This window comes from Globicephala melas, chromosome 16 (assembly GCF_963455315.2).
Source record: "Globicephala melas chromosome 16, mGloMel1.2, whole genome shotgun sequence".
Lineage (NCBI taxonomy): Eukaryota > Metazoa > Chordata > Mammalia > Artiodactyla > Delphinidae > Globicephala > Globicephala melas.
Genome location: NC_083329.1, coordinates 74,060,163 through 74,075,477, shown reverse-complemented (window position 1 = coordinate 74,075,477; position 15,315 = coordinate 74,060,163). Strand labels below are relative to the sequence as shown.

At 39.3% G+C, this 15,315-nt stretch overlaps 1 protein-coding gene and 1 long non-coding RNA gene across 7 annotated transcripts in view; one reads left to right on the top strand and one right to left on the bottom strand.

The window, feature by feature from the left end:
- The window catches only part of ZNF37A (zinc finger protein 37A), a 57,994-nt gene extending 49,217 nt beyond the window's left edge, over positions 1–8,777 (top strand). The window contains 1 exon segment of the mRNA XM_060286340.2: positions 3–8,777. Coding sequence (XP_060142323.2) covers positions 3–34 — 32 coding nt within the window. The 3' untranslated portion in view covers positions 35–8,777.
- The window catches only part of LOC132593624 (uncharacterized), a 107,646-nt gene that overhangs the window by 24,927 nt on the left and 67,404 nt on the right, over positions 1–15,315 (bottom strand). For 4 of the 6 annotated variants that reach the window (XR_009559334.1, XR_009559333.1, XR_009559330.1 and 1 more), the window contains 2 exons: positions 14,889–14,972; positions 13,993–14,430 (listed from right to left, as the gene is read on the bottom strand). This is a non-coding gene — a long non-coding RNA (uncharacterized lncRNA). Of the gene's footprint in view, positions 1–12,945; positions 14,431–14,888; positions 14,973–15,315 lie in introns of those variants that run through there. The other 2 variants (XR_009559335.1, XR_009559332.1) reach the window with 2 other exon arrangements.

Sequence of the window (15,315 nt, the reverse complement as noted above, 5' to 3'; positions counted from 1 at the left end):
ATTTGGGAAGAAACCCTATAAATATAATAAATGAGGGAAGTCACTCTGGGTGAAGTCAAGAGTTTATATAACAAAGAACACAAAGCAGGGAGAAAAATCTATTAAGATTTTGAGAACATCTTTGGTCTAAAGTCAGTTCTCGTAATACAGCAGAGAACTTACAGAGGGAAGAAAATAATATGAAGATATTCTGGACATAGGAAAATTTTCTACTGGAATTTGAACCATACAGTGCATCAGAAAGCTCAGAGTACAGAAAACCTATTGGTGAATGAATACAGGGAACCTTCTGCCCAAAGCCACACCTCACTAAACATCAGAGAAATCACACAGGGTAGAAACCTCTATCAGTATTCATAAAGAAGACTTCATCCACAGGCCAGAGAAAAGGCACAAACTATATAGCAAATTATAGGAAAGCATTTACTATGAGTTGGTGTTTTATTGGACTTGTGTGAAATGTTTGAAGTAGCATTTCAGTGGATATCAGATAGTAATTTAAGTGGGTAGAAGCTTTAAGTTAAACCTAAGCTTATCATACATCAGAAATTTTGAACTGAAGTGTCTAGCATTTAGGAAATGTGGAGAATGTTTGCATTTAGACATAGCATTTATACAATTTGGCCTATTGCTGGGTGTGCTATTCCTTCCACTTTAAGGTACTGGATATCAGCTGGAACCAGGGGGTTATAAGCAACTCACATGTTTATTGCTGAGGCATATGGAAAGCAAGGGAAGATTTTTAGCAAGGGGACCCACCTGCAAGAAGATTTTCTGATGTCCAGGTAGAGAGAGATACCCTGGTCTTGGTGATATACATAGGACAGGAGCTTGCCAGCAGGATTTCTGATTAATTGTGAGGCTGACTAATTTTGAGTGGCCTGTCCTGAAATGGTGGATCAAAGGGGCAATGTAGGTTCCTTGAATGCAGCTACCTGGTGTAGTGGAAATGGTATGAAATATAGGTAGTTTCTGCCTTACCAGTGTTTAACAGTTTGGCCAGATGCCATCCTGCTGTGAAGTGACTTACTGCAACCAACTTAACATGTTTCTTTAAAAAGCAGAACATTCATGTACAAACATATACATTGTTAAGTATGGAACTTTAAAAAGCACAAATAGATTTTACTACTGAGATACAGTAGTTTGCAGCAGACCAGTGCACTCACTAAGAACAACTAGAAAAGCAGTTCACAAAAAGCATCTATTTACTTGCAACCTATTGCAGAAGCAAAGAGGGCTAGAATGGTAATATTCAGGAAGGGAGTGAATGACAGAAAGTATATGGGAAAATATAGCTGTTTTTCCTGGGAGCACTTGCCAATTCTGGCTACAGGGAGGAACCTGAATATTGGGCTTGGCTCAGGCAGAGGGCTATAGCTTGGTGGGGCAAGGGGGGTTAGGGTGCAGGGAGACCAGAAGCCAGGGAATGGTGACCTTTGCCTGTCAAGGCTGGAGTGAAAAATTCTGAAACATGAGAGGCTTCAAACACATAGCCAGTTTCTCAAAATTTTGAGAATACTGACACAGGGCAGGAACTTGAAAATCTAATCTCAAAAACACAAGTAGATGTTCTTTTTCAGTACTGAGAAAAAAATGAATAGAATTCAGGAACTGCCAGGAGGATGGGCCCCTGGCAAACACAGCATGCTATCTCAATAAAAGCACAAGGTCATACCAGAGGTAGATTGTACCTTACCCAAACTGCAAACAATCTGAGTCATATTTAAAAATCTACCAGAAAGAAAACTCATAGGAACAGATGGCTTCACTGCACTTGTTCTAAATATTAAAAAAAGACATAATACCAAACTTTTATAAACTTTTCCAGAGATAGGAAGATAGGAACTTTCCTATTCACTTTATGAGGCCAGTACAACTTTGATACCAAAACCTTTAAGACATTTCAGGAAAGTAAAGTTACAGACCACTATCTTATGAATTTAGATACAAAATCCTAAAATTAAAAAAATTCCAGCCATATCAAAGGACAATATATCTTGACTAAATGATGTTCACTAGAGGAATCAAAGGATAGATTTAGTATTTCAAATTCAATCCATTTGGCCTTCTACTCCTCTCTCTCATTCTCCTTTCTCCCTTTGCACTTTGTATATTTCTCTTCTGCCTTCCCTTCCTAGCGTTGAAGAGGCAGAATAGGCCTGCCGTGAGGGATGAGAAAGGTGTTGTGGTGATGTGCCAACCTGCATCAAGAGTGCTGGGGGCAAATGGAAGAGATGGTTAGCATGGCTGAGATACTGGTAACATTGAGCAGATAAGTAAATGTACTGAAGATGATGAAAGCCAGGTTCCTCGCTGTTAGAAAAGGTATCTGTAAAAATGGAAAGGGGGGAAGGTAGAAAACCACCTGGAGTGTTGGACTGGAATGATACTCATTTTAACTACACAGAAATAATTATAGTAGTCATTGTGTGTGTGTTTGTATGTATTTTATGGATCTGTCTACTGACAGCTCAGTAGCACTGAGCACACCAATTACCAGGTTATTAATTACTAAATACTATCCTCCCACCAAAAATGGAGGAGGTCTCTGGAGTGATAGCTTATTCCAAGTCAGAGATGGGGAGAAATATCTACCAGACAATAAGAAAATGTTCTAAGAATTATGGAAACATGTCAAAAGAACCACCTTGGACAGGTTCCAGTGGCCAAATTTGAGACAGTTTGATCAAAACAAATAAAAATAGCATCATAATATAAGTGACTTAAAAATGTGAATCCAATAATTTGTAGATATAAATAAGTGAATAAATACATAGAGGAGGGAAAGCTTTCTTTATAAGCCAACTAATAAATGTAGGAGGAATAATGGCAATAGAAGAAACACTATTTGGCAACCATCATACTGGTGGTTGATTCAGTAAGTAGGTGCCAACATAGGCTAGAGTTTGTGGGTAGAAGTTTAATGAAGAACAGGTATTGGCATTATCTCCAAATATTTCGCCACAAAATACTAATCAACTACCAAGGTGAAAATGGTGATTTTTATGATAAACCTGGCAGACACCAACATAAGTGATCAAAGTTCACTTCACCAATGGTAGGACAGGTCAACGTAACGTACTCCCTGGTGAGATGCTCTGAGAAGAGCCAACACATTTGTGCTGTATTCTTACCAAGAAAGCATAGCCAGAGTATGCTAATGCGGAAATATCAGATGAACCCCCTTGAAAGGTTATATTATAGAATGTAAAGCCTGTATTTAAATTGTCAAGGACATAAAAGGAAAAGACTGGGAGACTGTTCCAGGTTGGACTAGACTGAAGATGTTTTAAAATAAAAACAAAAAGGAAAAATAGAATAGTTGGGACAATAAAGAGTGTGTAAATTCGATGGTAGTGTTTATTTCCAGACTTGGGTCCATAGGTAAGTAAGTGTTTTGTTTCAGGAAAATACACACTCAAGTACATAGGGGAAACGAAGTCTCGTGTCTGCAGGTTATTTTCAAATGCTTTAGAAAAAGAGTAATGAGTGTGTGTGTGTAGACACAGAGTTCAAGTATGTGCTCAAGGGACAGATGGAGGAAATGCAGTGCACAGGGGGAAATGGGAATGAGTTTTTTCTACTAGTGACTTTAGTAAGTTTGAAATCATATCCAAGCAATACTTAAAAGTTTAAGTTAATTGTTGTAGCCTACCACATTAAAAAAAAAAATAAGTTAAACAATATTAGTGTCTCAGTAGGTGTGGAAAACATTTGATAGAACTTTACACACATTCATGATTAAAAAACTACACTAGGAATAGAAGGAAACTTCATTAAAAACAAGTAAAAAGCTAATATACAACAAACATCAAATTAAGTAGACGAATACTGGAATATTTCTTCCTGATATTAATAAGGGGACAAGGACCTCCCTGGTGGTGCAGTGGTTAAGAATCAGCCTGCCAGTGCAGGGGGCACGGGTTCAAACCCTGGTCCAGGAAGATTGCCACATGCCACTGAGCAACTAAGCCTGCGTGCCACAACTACTGAAGCCCGCGTGCCTAGAGCCCGTGCTCCACAAGAGAAGCCACTGCAATGAGAAGCCCGCACATCACAACAAAGAGTAGCCCCCACTTGCCACAACTAGAGAAAGCCCGCACGCAGCAATGAAGACCCAATGCAGCCAAAAATAAATAAATTTAAAAAAATAATAATGAGACAAGAATGCTTGTTACTGCCACCACTACTATCTAACAGTGGACTGAAGGTTTTAGCTAGGTCAGGTCAGTAAGGCCAAATAAAATCAAAAATAAGACCTAAAAACTGGGAGGACTGAAGTAAAACTCATTATTTGCAGGTAATACCATTGTTTACATTTAAAAGTCTATGGAAAAATTATTAGAAATATGTGAATTTAGCAAACTGGCTATATAAAAATTATATTTTTATGTATAAACAACCAATAGAAAAATTAGATGATGCCAGGAGAATTGCATCCTTCCTGGATAGGGTGGCAAAGAACAGATTTATTCTCCTGCCTGGCATAATTGGGGAAAGGGGAAACAGAAAAATAAAGGAAATAATTATGTTCAAGTCACTGGACATACAATAGCCCTAAAACAGTTCCAGAAATCCAAAAAGTGCATCACAAAATTAAGAGAAGTTCAAAGACAAAAATAAATGAAAGGGTGTTAAGAATGACTTGTGGGGAGAAGACAAGATGGCAGAGTAGAAGGAAGTGAACTCACTCCTTACGGAACCATCAAAATCACAATGAACTGCTGAACAACCACTGCCAAAAAATAAATAAATAAATAATGCTAGAACCTACCAAAAAAGATACCCTACATCCAAAGACAAAGAAGAAGCAACCAAGAGACAGTAGGAGGAGCACAATCACAATAAAATAAAATCTCATATATGCCGGGTGGGCGACTGTCAAACTCGAAAACAGTTATACCACAGTTCTCCCACAGGAGTGAAAGTTCTGAGCTCCCAGCCTGGGGGTCTGACAACAGGAGGAGGAGCCCCCAGAGAGTCTGGCTTTGAAGGCCAGCGGGGTTTCATCACAGGAATTCCGCAGGACTGGGGTAAACAGAAACTCCACTCTTGGAGGACGCACAAGGGTCTTGTGTGTACCAGGACCCAGGGAAAAAAGTGGTGACCTCATGAGAGACTGGGCTAGACTTACCTGCTCGTGTTGGAGGGTCTCCTGCAGAGGCAAGGTTGGCTGTGGCTCACTGCAGGGACAAGGACATTGGTGGCAGCAGTTCTGGCAAGTACTTACTGGCCTAAGCCCTCTTGGAGGCTGCCATTTTCTCACCAAGACCTGGCGCCACCCAACAGCCTACAGGCTCAGTGCTGGGACACCTCAGACCAAACAACCAACAGGGCAGGAACACAGCCCCACCTAACAGCAGACTGGCTGCTTAAAGTCCTCCTGAATAAACTGCTGCCTGATAAACACCCCAACATGGCCCTGCCTACCAGAACGACAAGACCCAGTTCCACCCACCAGTGCGCAGGTACCAGTCCTTCCCACCAGGAAGCCTGCATAAGTCTCTTAGCCAGCCTCATCCACCAGGGGGCAGGTAGCAGAAGCCAGAAGGAACTACAACCCTGCAGCCTTCAGAATGGAAACTGCAATCACAGAAAATTAGACAAAATGAGACAGCGGAGGAATACGTCCCAGATGAAGGAAAAAGATACAACCCCAGAACACCACCTAAGTGAAGTAGAGATAGGCAATCTACCTGAAAAAGAATTCAGAGTAATGATAGTAAAGATGATCCAAGATCGTGGGGAAAAAATGGAGACATAGATGGAGAGGATACAAGAAGTGTTTAACAAAAACCTAGAAGAACTAAAGAACATACAGATGAACAATACAATAACTGAAATGAAAAATACACTAGAAGGAATCAATAGAATAACTGAGGCAGAAGAATGGATAAGTCAGCTGGAAGACAGAATGGTGGAAATCACTACCATGGAACAGAATAAAGAAAAAAGAATGAAAAGAAATGACGACAGTCTAAGAGACCTTGGGGACAACATTAAACACACAAACATTTTCATTATAGGGGTCCCAGAAGGAGTAAGAGAAAGGACCTGAGAAAATACACGAAGAGATAATAGCTGAAAACTTCCCTACCATGGGAAAGAAAATAGTCACCCAAGTCCAGGAAGGGCAGAGAGTCCCAGGCAGGATAAACCCAAGGAGAAACACGCCAAGACACATAGTAATCAAATTGACAAAAATCAAGGATGAAGAAAAAATATTAAAAGCAACAAGGGAAAGGCAACAGATAACGTACAAGGAAACTCTCCCATAAGGTTATCAGCTGATTTCTCAGCAAAAACTCTGCAGGCCAGAAGGGGGTGGCACAATGTATTTAAAGTTATGAAAGGGAAGAACCTACAACCAAGAATACACAGCAAGCTTCTCATTCAGATTCAACAGAGAAATCAAAAGCTTTTCTGACAAGCAGAAGCTAAGAATTCAGCACCACCAGACCAGCTTTGCAACAAATGTTAAAGGAACTTCTCTAGGTGGGAAAGAAAAGACCACAACTAGAAACAAGAAAATTATGAATGGAAGAGCTCACCAGTAAAGGCAAACATACAGTAAAGATAGTAAATTATCTGCACACAAATATGATATCAAAACCAGCAATTGTGAGGAGAGCACAAGTGCAGGATATTGGAAATGCATTTGAAATTAAAGATCAGCAACTTAATACAATCTTATTTTTTTGATATAGACTGCTATATCAAAACCTCATAGTAACTGCAACTGAAAATCTACAATAGATACACACAAAAAAGAAAAAGAAATCCAAACACAACACTAAAGTTAGTCGTCAGATCACAAGAGAACAAAAAAAGGAAGGGAAGAAAAAACACCTACAAAAACAAATCCAAAACAGTTAACAAAAATAAATGAAAGGATTTACTTAGTGTTGATGACTTTGAAGACTGATTTCTCCCTAAATTGAATGAGTAATTCAATGCAACCCTAACTGCCATCCAACAGCAGGTTTTGTTGTTGGAAATTATGAATTTAAAATGTATTTGCAGATGCAGTGACCAACAATAGCTGACACAGTCTGAAAATAGCAAAGTAAAGCTGCAGGACTCAGATTGCTACATAACTAGACTGTTACAGGCAGACCTCAGAGTTATTGGCTTGGTTCCGGACCACAGCAATAAAGTAAATATTGTAATAAAGCGAGTCACACTGCTTTCTCAGTGCATATAAAAGTTATGTTTAGGGCTTCCCTGGTGGCACAGTGGTTGAGAGTCTGCCTGCCGATGCAGGGGACACGGGTTCATGCCCCAGTCTGGGAAGATCCCACATGCCGCAGAGCGGCTAGGCCCGTGAGCCATAGCCGCTGAGCCTGCGTGTCCAGAGCCTGTGCTCCACAACGGGAGAGGCCACAACAGTGAGAGGCCTGCGAACCACCAAAAAAAAAAAAAAAAAAAAGGCAGTGGCATACTGGGAGGAGACAACTGCAGTGCATGTTTCTAACCAAGGATTCTTACACAAAATGTGTAAAGAGCTCCTATAAATCAAAAAAAGTCAGAAAAGTTAGCAGAAAAACGTAAATTGAACATAATTTACAAAGAGTATATTTAACTGGCAAGTAAACATGTGAAAACTTGATCAGCTTCAGTAGCCATCAAGGAAAGGTAAATTATAACAAAAATTTAATACCACTACACACCAGAATGGCTAAAATGATTTTTTAAAAACTGATGAAGATATGAAGCAACTGGGATTCATACAAGTTTGGTGGAAATCTAAATTGTACACTTTGGGAAACAGGCTTTTTCTACTAAAGCTGAGCATGCATGTTAATTTCGGGGGTTTTTTTTGTTTTTTGTTTGTTTTGCTAGTTTTTTGTTGTCGTTTTTGGCCGTGCTGCGCAGCATGCGGGATCTTAAGCATGGAGTCCTAACCACTGGACTGCCAGGGAATTCCCCTATATTTTGGATGTGTAATTGTACTTCTAGGCATATATCCAACAGATAAATAAAAATATTTTTACTGAAAGAGTATTCACAGTAGTACTATTCTCAATAGCCCGGATACAGACAACAGCACAAATGTCCACCAACACTAGAATGGATATATAAATGTGCTCTATTCACTCAGTGATACACTCTACAGGATTGAGAATGAACCAACCACAACTGCACGCATACAAAAGAAACAGCACAGAGGAGTATATACTGTATTTCACTCAAAAAGGCAAATTTAATATGTGGTGTTGGAAGTTGGGATGGTAGTTTCCTGGATGGTGACAAGTTGCAAGGATTGACTTGAGGGAGCTCCTCTGGTGTTAACAGTGTTCTGGTTTTTTATCTGCATATTGATTGTAGGTGTATTCACTTGGCAAAAGTTATTGTGAATATTTATATATATACTCATAGTTTAGTATAACTGTTCCTTAATAAAAAACAGAAAGTCTGAAATGTTGGCTCTCTGAAATCCCTCCAATAGTTTCTCAGTTCTTAAAAAACACACAACACAAATAAGATGATCCATTAGGATAACAGCAGTAAGTATGTATGTGAAGAATCCCCGTGTGTTGTGCTAAAGGTATGTGAATATATTACATAACATATTTTGTCCCCTTAGCTATGTGACAAAGATTTTTCACGTTAAATGCTAACCAATTTCTCTTAATATACATTTTAAGGCAAATAATATTTTACAGTTGTCAAGTTTACCTTACCTAGTATACGTTCTCTTATGGTTTCCTGGCATATATAAGTGCATATGGCCAGTGTTTTCTATTAACTCTTTAATAAAGAATTTAAACATTGTGCTTATTAAGTTTTCATGGCCTCAGCATCTACCAGTGGGTATCATGAAAATACTAATTAAACAAATTAAGCATTATCATGTTAATTAAAGAAAGCAGATTTGAACTACTTCAATTCAACACAGTATTGCTTTCCATTATATGAAGAAAATATCCTGTTAAAATGTTCAGATGAGACATCTAGGTATAAGTTGTATAATCCAAGCTAAACAGGAAATACTTACATCTGTATTATGATGTTGTGTATATATTTTTTCCTATTCCTTTCTTCCCAATAAACAGGAGAATACAGAGTTAGATACCAGATTGCTTGAGTTTATATGCTCTCTGGCTTTGGCTCTTAAAAGATTTGTGACAAATTAACTATCTGTACTCAGACCCTCATCTATAAAATGGGGACATTAGTAGTGCCTACTTCATAGCGGTGCTCAGAATAATTTATGAACTATGAGTTATGCATGCATTAGCTGTTATTTCTTGAATTAGCTTTCAAACAATTGAAAGATTCTTACAAACTCTTCATTTCCTATACTCATTTTTTTCCCTTGGTAGCATAGCCTTGATTTGTATTTTTTTACCTTAGTCTTAGAATGCTCAGAGTAAACCTTGGTTAGATTAAGCCAGTCATGGAAAAGTTTCTCCTCGGGGATTTGTTTGGGATTGGCACATGTCCTCATTCTGGCCAGAGCTGTTTGCAGAGGTGTTCTGAAAACTTCTGGAAAGGCTTCTTTCTTGTGCAGCTGAAATTTTTCATGTCTGGACATGACCCTTAGTTATATCCTGCATCTCTGAGCAGTAGGTGAAGACTGAGGGTGGTAGAGCAGAGAGTGAACAGATCTGGATTCATGAGGATGTCATTCAGCTCTTTAACTGTTCTGCAGTGAGGATAGTCGGAGGCTGTACTCAGCAGTGGGCAGAACTCAGAGTAGCTTCCCTGCCCAGGCAGGGCCACAGAACAGCCCCCAAGGCTGGCAAGACTCTTGTTTGGGGAGTTAATCAGGGAGAACTGTGCCCCAAGTTCCTTGGCCAGACATGGCCCAGTGTCCTGGTTCTGCAGATGTGCAGTGCTGCTGGCCATGCTCTCTGAAGTGCTGTTGGGTTAAGCAGCTTTCCAGGCGCTCGGGTCAGGCTTCCTGGTAGGGTGGGGCTATGTATTAGCTCCCCTGCCTGGCTGGAGTGGGGGGAACAGCTCCACCAAGCCTTGCAAGGCTATTTTTTTTGTGGTCTTACCTCAATCCAGTTCTGTGGTCCTGCCTGGGCAGGGAAGCTACTCCATAGCTCTACCCATTGCTGAATACAACCTCCAACACTACCAATCAGGAAACCTAACCAGAACTCCTGGGAATCTCAGTAGCTCACCCTGCAGCCCTGATTGCAGTGGCACTTGAGCAGAGAGTTTGGCCAGCAGCTCTGCGTCTGCAGAACAGAGACAGTGGCCCCATTTGTCCAGGGAGCTTAGTGCACAGTTCTGTCTAACCTGATCCCCAAACAAAGAGCCCTGCCAGTCTTGGGGGCTGATCTGCAGCCCCAACTGGGCAAGGATGCTCGTTTATAGCCACACCCAAAGTGAATACAGCTTCCAGCCTGGCTTGACCAAGAAACCCAGCCAGATCTCCTGGGAATCTGTGTAGCCCATCCTGCAACTCTGATGACAGCAGCACGTGAGTAGAGAGCCCATCCAGTGGCCCTACCCATTTGACAGAGCTAGGACAGTGGTCTGTCCGGTCACGGAACTTGGTACATATTTCTGCCTAATTTGATCCTCAAACAAGAGACTTGCCATGCTTAGGGCCTGTACAGGGGCCCACCCTAATAGGGAAACTAATTTGTAGCCCCTTCCATTGCTGAATAGAGCCTTCAGTCCATCCAATTAGGGAGCCTAACCAGAGCACAAGAGGAGCTGCCTAGCCCATCCAACACCCCTGCTTACAATGGCACTTGAACAGAGAGCAAAGCCCTTGGCTTTCCTCATCTGCAGGGCAAATCTGGTGGCCCCATGTAGCCAGGGAATTTGACGTACAGTCTTGCCTTATTTGGGTTCCCAAACAATGAGCTGTGCTGGCCCTGGGACCTGTTCTTCACCCCACCAGGGAAGAGAAGCTCATTCATAGCTCCATCTAACTGCTGAGTATAGTACTGATACCCAGTCCTGACTGTCCAGGAAGCCTGACCAGAGAACCCAGGCAATAGCAGAGCCCATCCTATGGCCTCACTTGAGCAGGAAACCAAGTCAGCAATTGCTATTCAAATGTTTTCAGCCAGAGGCAGCCCCTCCTGACCTCAGAGCTTGGGCAGAGGCCTTGCCCCAAAAGAGATGGAGAGCAAGCCCCAATTGCCCAAAGTATGCTACCAGTTGACATGTCCAGAAACCGAAACTGAGCTGACTGGTGAAGAACTAGAACTGACTTTACCAAAGTTAACCTGTGAAGTCTGGAAGAGGAGACCGTTTGCTCAAATGTAGAAACCAACATATGGATTCAAGGATCATGAAAAATCAAGTAAACATGACACCATGAAAGGAAACTAATAAAGCTCCAGTAACACCCTAAAGAAATGGAGATCTAGGAACAGTCAGACAAAGAATTCAGAATAATCCTCTTAAATAAGATTAATAAACTACAAGAACAGAGATACTTAAAGGATATTAGGAAAACAATGCATGAACAAAATGAGAAGTTCAACAAAGGAATCAAAAAAAATTGAGAGCTGGAAAAAAAAGAAACTGCACTGAAGAATTCTGTAGTGTCTCAACAGCAGGCTCAACCATGCAGAAGAAAGGATCAGAGACCTAGAAGTTATCCAGTCAGAGGAACAAAAAGAATCAAGATTGCAAAAGAGTGAAGAAAGACTACACAATGTGTGGGGCACCATCAAAAGCAACAATATCCTCATTATAGGAATTCCAGAAGGAAAAAAAGGACAGATGGCATATTTAAAGCAGTAATGTCAGACTTCCCAAACTAACAGAAATGGCCACCCAGATCCATGAGACCGAAAGGACCCCAAATATGTTAAATCTGAATAGGGCTACACTGAGACACATTATAATTAAATTGTCAACAATCAAAGACAAAGAATTTGCAAAGCAGGAAGAGAATGGAGACAAGTTACATGCTAGGGAACCTCCATAAGACATGGTGGATTTCTCAACAGAAACTTTCCAGGCCAGGAGAAAAAGGAATGATAAATTTAAAAATGCTAAAGGAAAAAAAACCCCTGTCAACCAAGGATTCTATATCCAGCCAAGGTGTCCTTCATTCAGAAATGAAGGAGAGATAAAGACCTTCCTGAACAAATAAAAGCTGAGAGAGCTCATCACCGTTAGATCTGCCTATAAGAAATGCTAAAGAAGCTCTCTGGAAGAAAAGGACACTAATTATATAATCATAAAAACATAAGAAGGTAGGACAAAACTCACTGGTAATGGTAAATATATAGTCAAAGTTAGATTTTGTAATACAGTAATGGTGGTACATAGTTCCCTAACTCCAGTTTAAAACTTAAAAAAAACAGTAAAAATTAGCATAAGTAAAAACATCTATTATATACGCAATATGAAAAATATGTAAACTGTAACATCAATAACCTAAAATGTGAGGGGGAGGAGAAGTAAAAGTGTAAAGCTTAGGAATGCTATTGAAGTCTTGTTATCAGTTTAAAACACGGTGTTATAATTTTAAGATATTTTATGTAAGCCTCATGGTAACCACAAGGAAAAAACCTGTAGTATTCATACACACAAAAAACAAGATAATGAAGTCAAAGTATACTAATTCCAAAAGACATCAAACACAAACACAGCAGGATAAGAAGGAACAATGGGTCTACAAAACAATCAGAAAACAATTAACAAAATGGCAATAGTAAGTTCTTACCTATCAATAACTGCTTTAAACATAAGTAGATTAAAGTCTCCAATCAAAAGACAAAGATGGCTAATTAGATAAAACAATAAGATCCAATGACATGCTTCCTACAAGAGACTCACTTTAGCCTCAAAGACATACATAGACTAAAAGTGAGGGAATGGAAAAAAATATTTCCTGCAAATGGTAACCAAAAATAACAGTGGTAACTATACTTATATCAGACAAAACAGACTTTAAACTGACACTGGGAGAAAGAGAAAAGTTTTATACACACACACACATGTAAAGGGATCATTCCATTAAAAAGGTATATAATGTTTGTATATATTTATGCACCAACATTGAAGCAACTAAATATCAACATATAAAGTAAAACTACATGGGCTAAAAGGAGAAATAAACAGCAATACAGTAAGAGTGGGGGATTTTAATACTGCACTTTCAAAAAGGATAGATCATCCAGAGAATCAATAAGCATCCAGCGGTTTTAAACAGAACTACATACCAAATAGACCTGATAGACATATACAGAACATTCTATCCGACAACAGCAGAATATGCATTCTCATCAAGTACACATGGAACATTTTCTAGGACAGACCATATCTTAGGCCACAAAACAAATCTTAGCAAATTCAAGAAGATTGAAATCATACCAAGTATCTCCTCGGACCACAATTACAAGGAACTAAAAATCAACAGGAGGATAACTGGAAAATTCATGAATACACAGAAAATAACAACACACCCTGAACAACCAATGTCTTAAAGCAATTAAAAGGGGAATAAAAAAGTATCTTGAGACAAACAAAAATGGAAAGACAACATACCAAAACTTATGGGATACAGCAAAAGCAGTTCTGAGAGGAAAGTTCATAACAATAAATGCCTACATTAACACATTATTGACCGGAGATGTATTAATTTTGTTACCCAAACGTTACTGACCAGAGACATATCGATATGTTTTTAGAGAGTGACACAATTTACATCACCATGCGAAGTTGTTAGAGCTTAGAATTGATCAAGGGTTCATTATACAACTTATGACTGCCGTTATCATTCACATTTTGCTCCGTTAGGTTTTTGTTCCAACCTTGTGCATAGTTTATTACCATAAAGTTTTCAAAAATGACGCATTGCAAAATTTTGAGTGAAGAAGAATTTTTCAGTGAATTTTATGCAGATACTTTCTCTGACTGTCCGAGAGGCATATATACTAGTGTATCAGAAAATGATAGTTCTTCAGAATATAGTTCTGATTCAGATGATGTGAATATTAGACCAAAAAAAGACAAAAAATCTTAGTGACTGATTCTGATATAGAAAGTGAAAATGAAACTTACAGTGCTGGAGAATGCTCCTTTGCTTCTACAGAAGAGTGGATTGAAGACAACATTTCAGGAAAATTAGAAGACTTTACAGGTGTGTCAGGTGTAACTGCTGAATATAATAACCAGCAAAGTGTTAGTGAAATAACAGAATTAATTTTTAGTAACTTGTTCGAGTTGGTCACTTCTCAAACTTGTATCACCAACAAAATGAAAAATCATATAAAAAGTATGATAAGGTTTTAAAACGGACTGCTGTAACCAACAGTGACATGAAGAAGTTTCTTGGATTAATAATTTTGATGGCACAAATAAGAAAGTCACACTGGAAAGGATATTGGTCGACTGATCCCTTACTTGAAACACCTATCTTTCCAAAGATTATGACGAGAAGAAGGTTCAAACAAATAAGGACATTTCTTCACTTTAACGATAACTTGGAAACTCCACTTCCTGCAGACAGAATTTCAAAAGTTAAACCTCTTTTGGATTATTTTCTACCAGAATTTCAATCAATCTATATACCCAAACAAGAGTTATCACTTGATGAGGCAATGATAAAGTGGAGAGGATGACTCAGATTCAAAACGTATAATCTGGAAAAACTCACAAAATATGGAATTTTAGTCAGGATGGTTAGCTAAAGGGAAACTGGATATATATGCAACCTTGAGATTTACACAGGGAAGGAAAGAAACTGCAAGAAACAATATTATCAGTCCTACAACCTTATCTTGGTTCATGGCACCATATTTACCAAGACAATTATTACAATGGTGTGTCCACATCTGAAATATTGTTGAAAAATAAAACCAGAATTTGTGGGAATATAAGAGAGAATCATCGTCTACCAAACCAATTAAAGGAGAAATCTAAAAATCTATGTGGGGGGAGGGAAATGACATTCTTACGGAAGGGAGAAGTGATTCTTCTTATATGGAAAGACAAGAGGCTAGTCCGCATGGTGACAACTATTCATGACGCCTCCACAGCATCTACAAGAAAGGAAGACAGAAGGATTGGCCATCAGACAACTAAGCCCACTTATGTATTAGAGTATAATAAATATATGAAAGGAGTTGATTGATCCGATCAATAACTGGCACACTTCATTATCTTCCAGAAAACTCGAAAATGGTATAAGAAAATGGGTTTCTATTTGAGTAATGCAGGGGGCCCGGGTTCGATCCCTGGTTGGGGAACGAGATCCCGCATGCATGCCACAACTAAGATTCTGCATGTCACAACTAAGAGCCCACATGCTGCAACTAAGAATCCTGCATGCCGCAACTAAGACTCCTCATGCCACACTAAAACAGATCCTGCAGGCTGCAACTA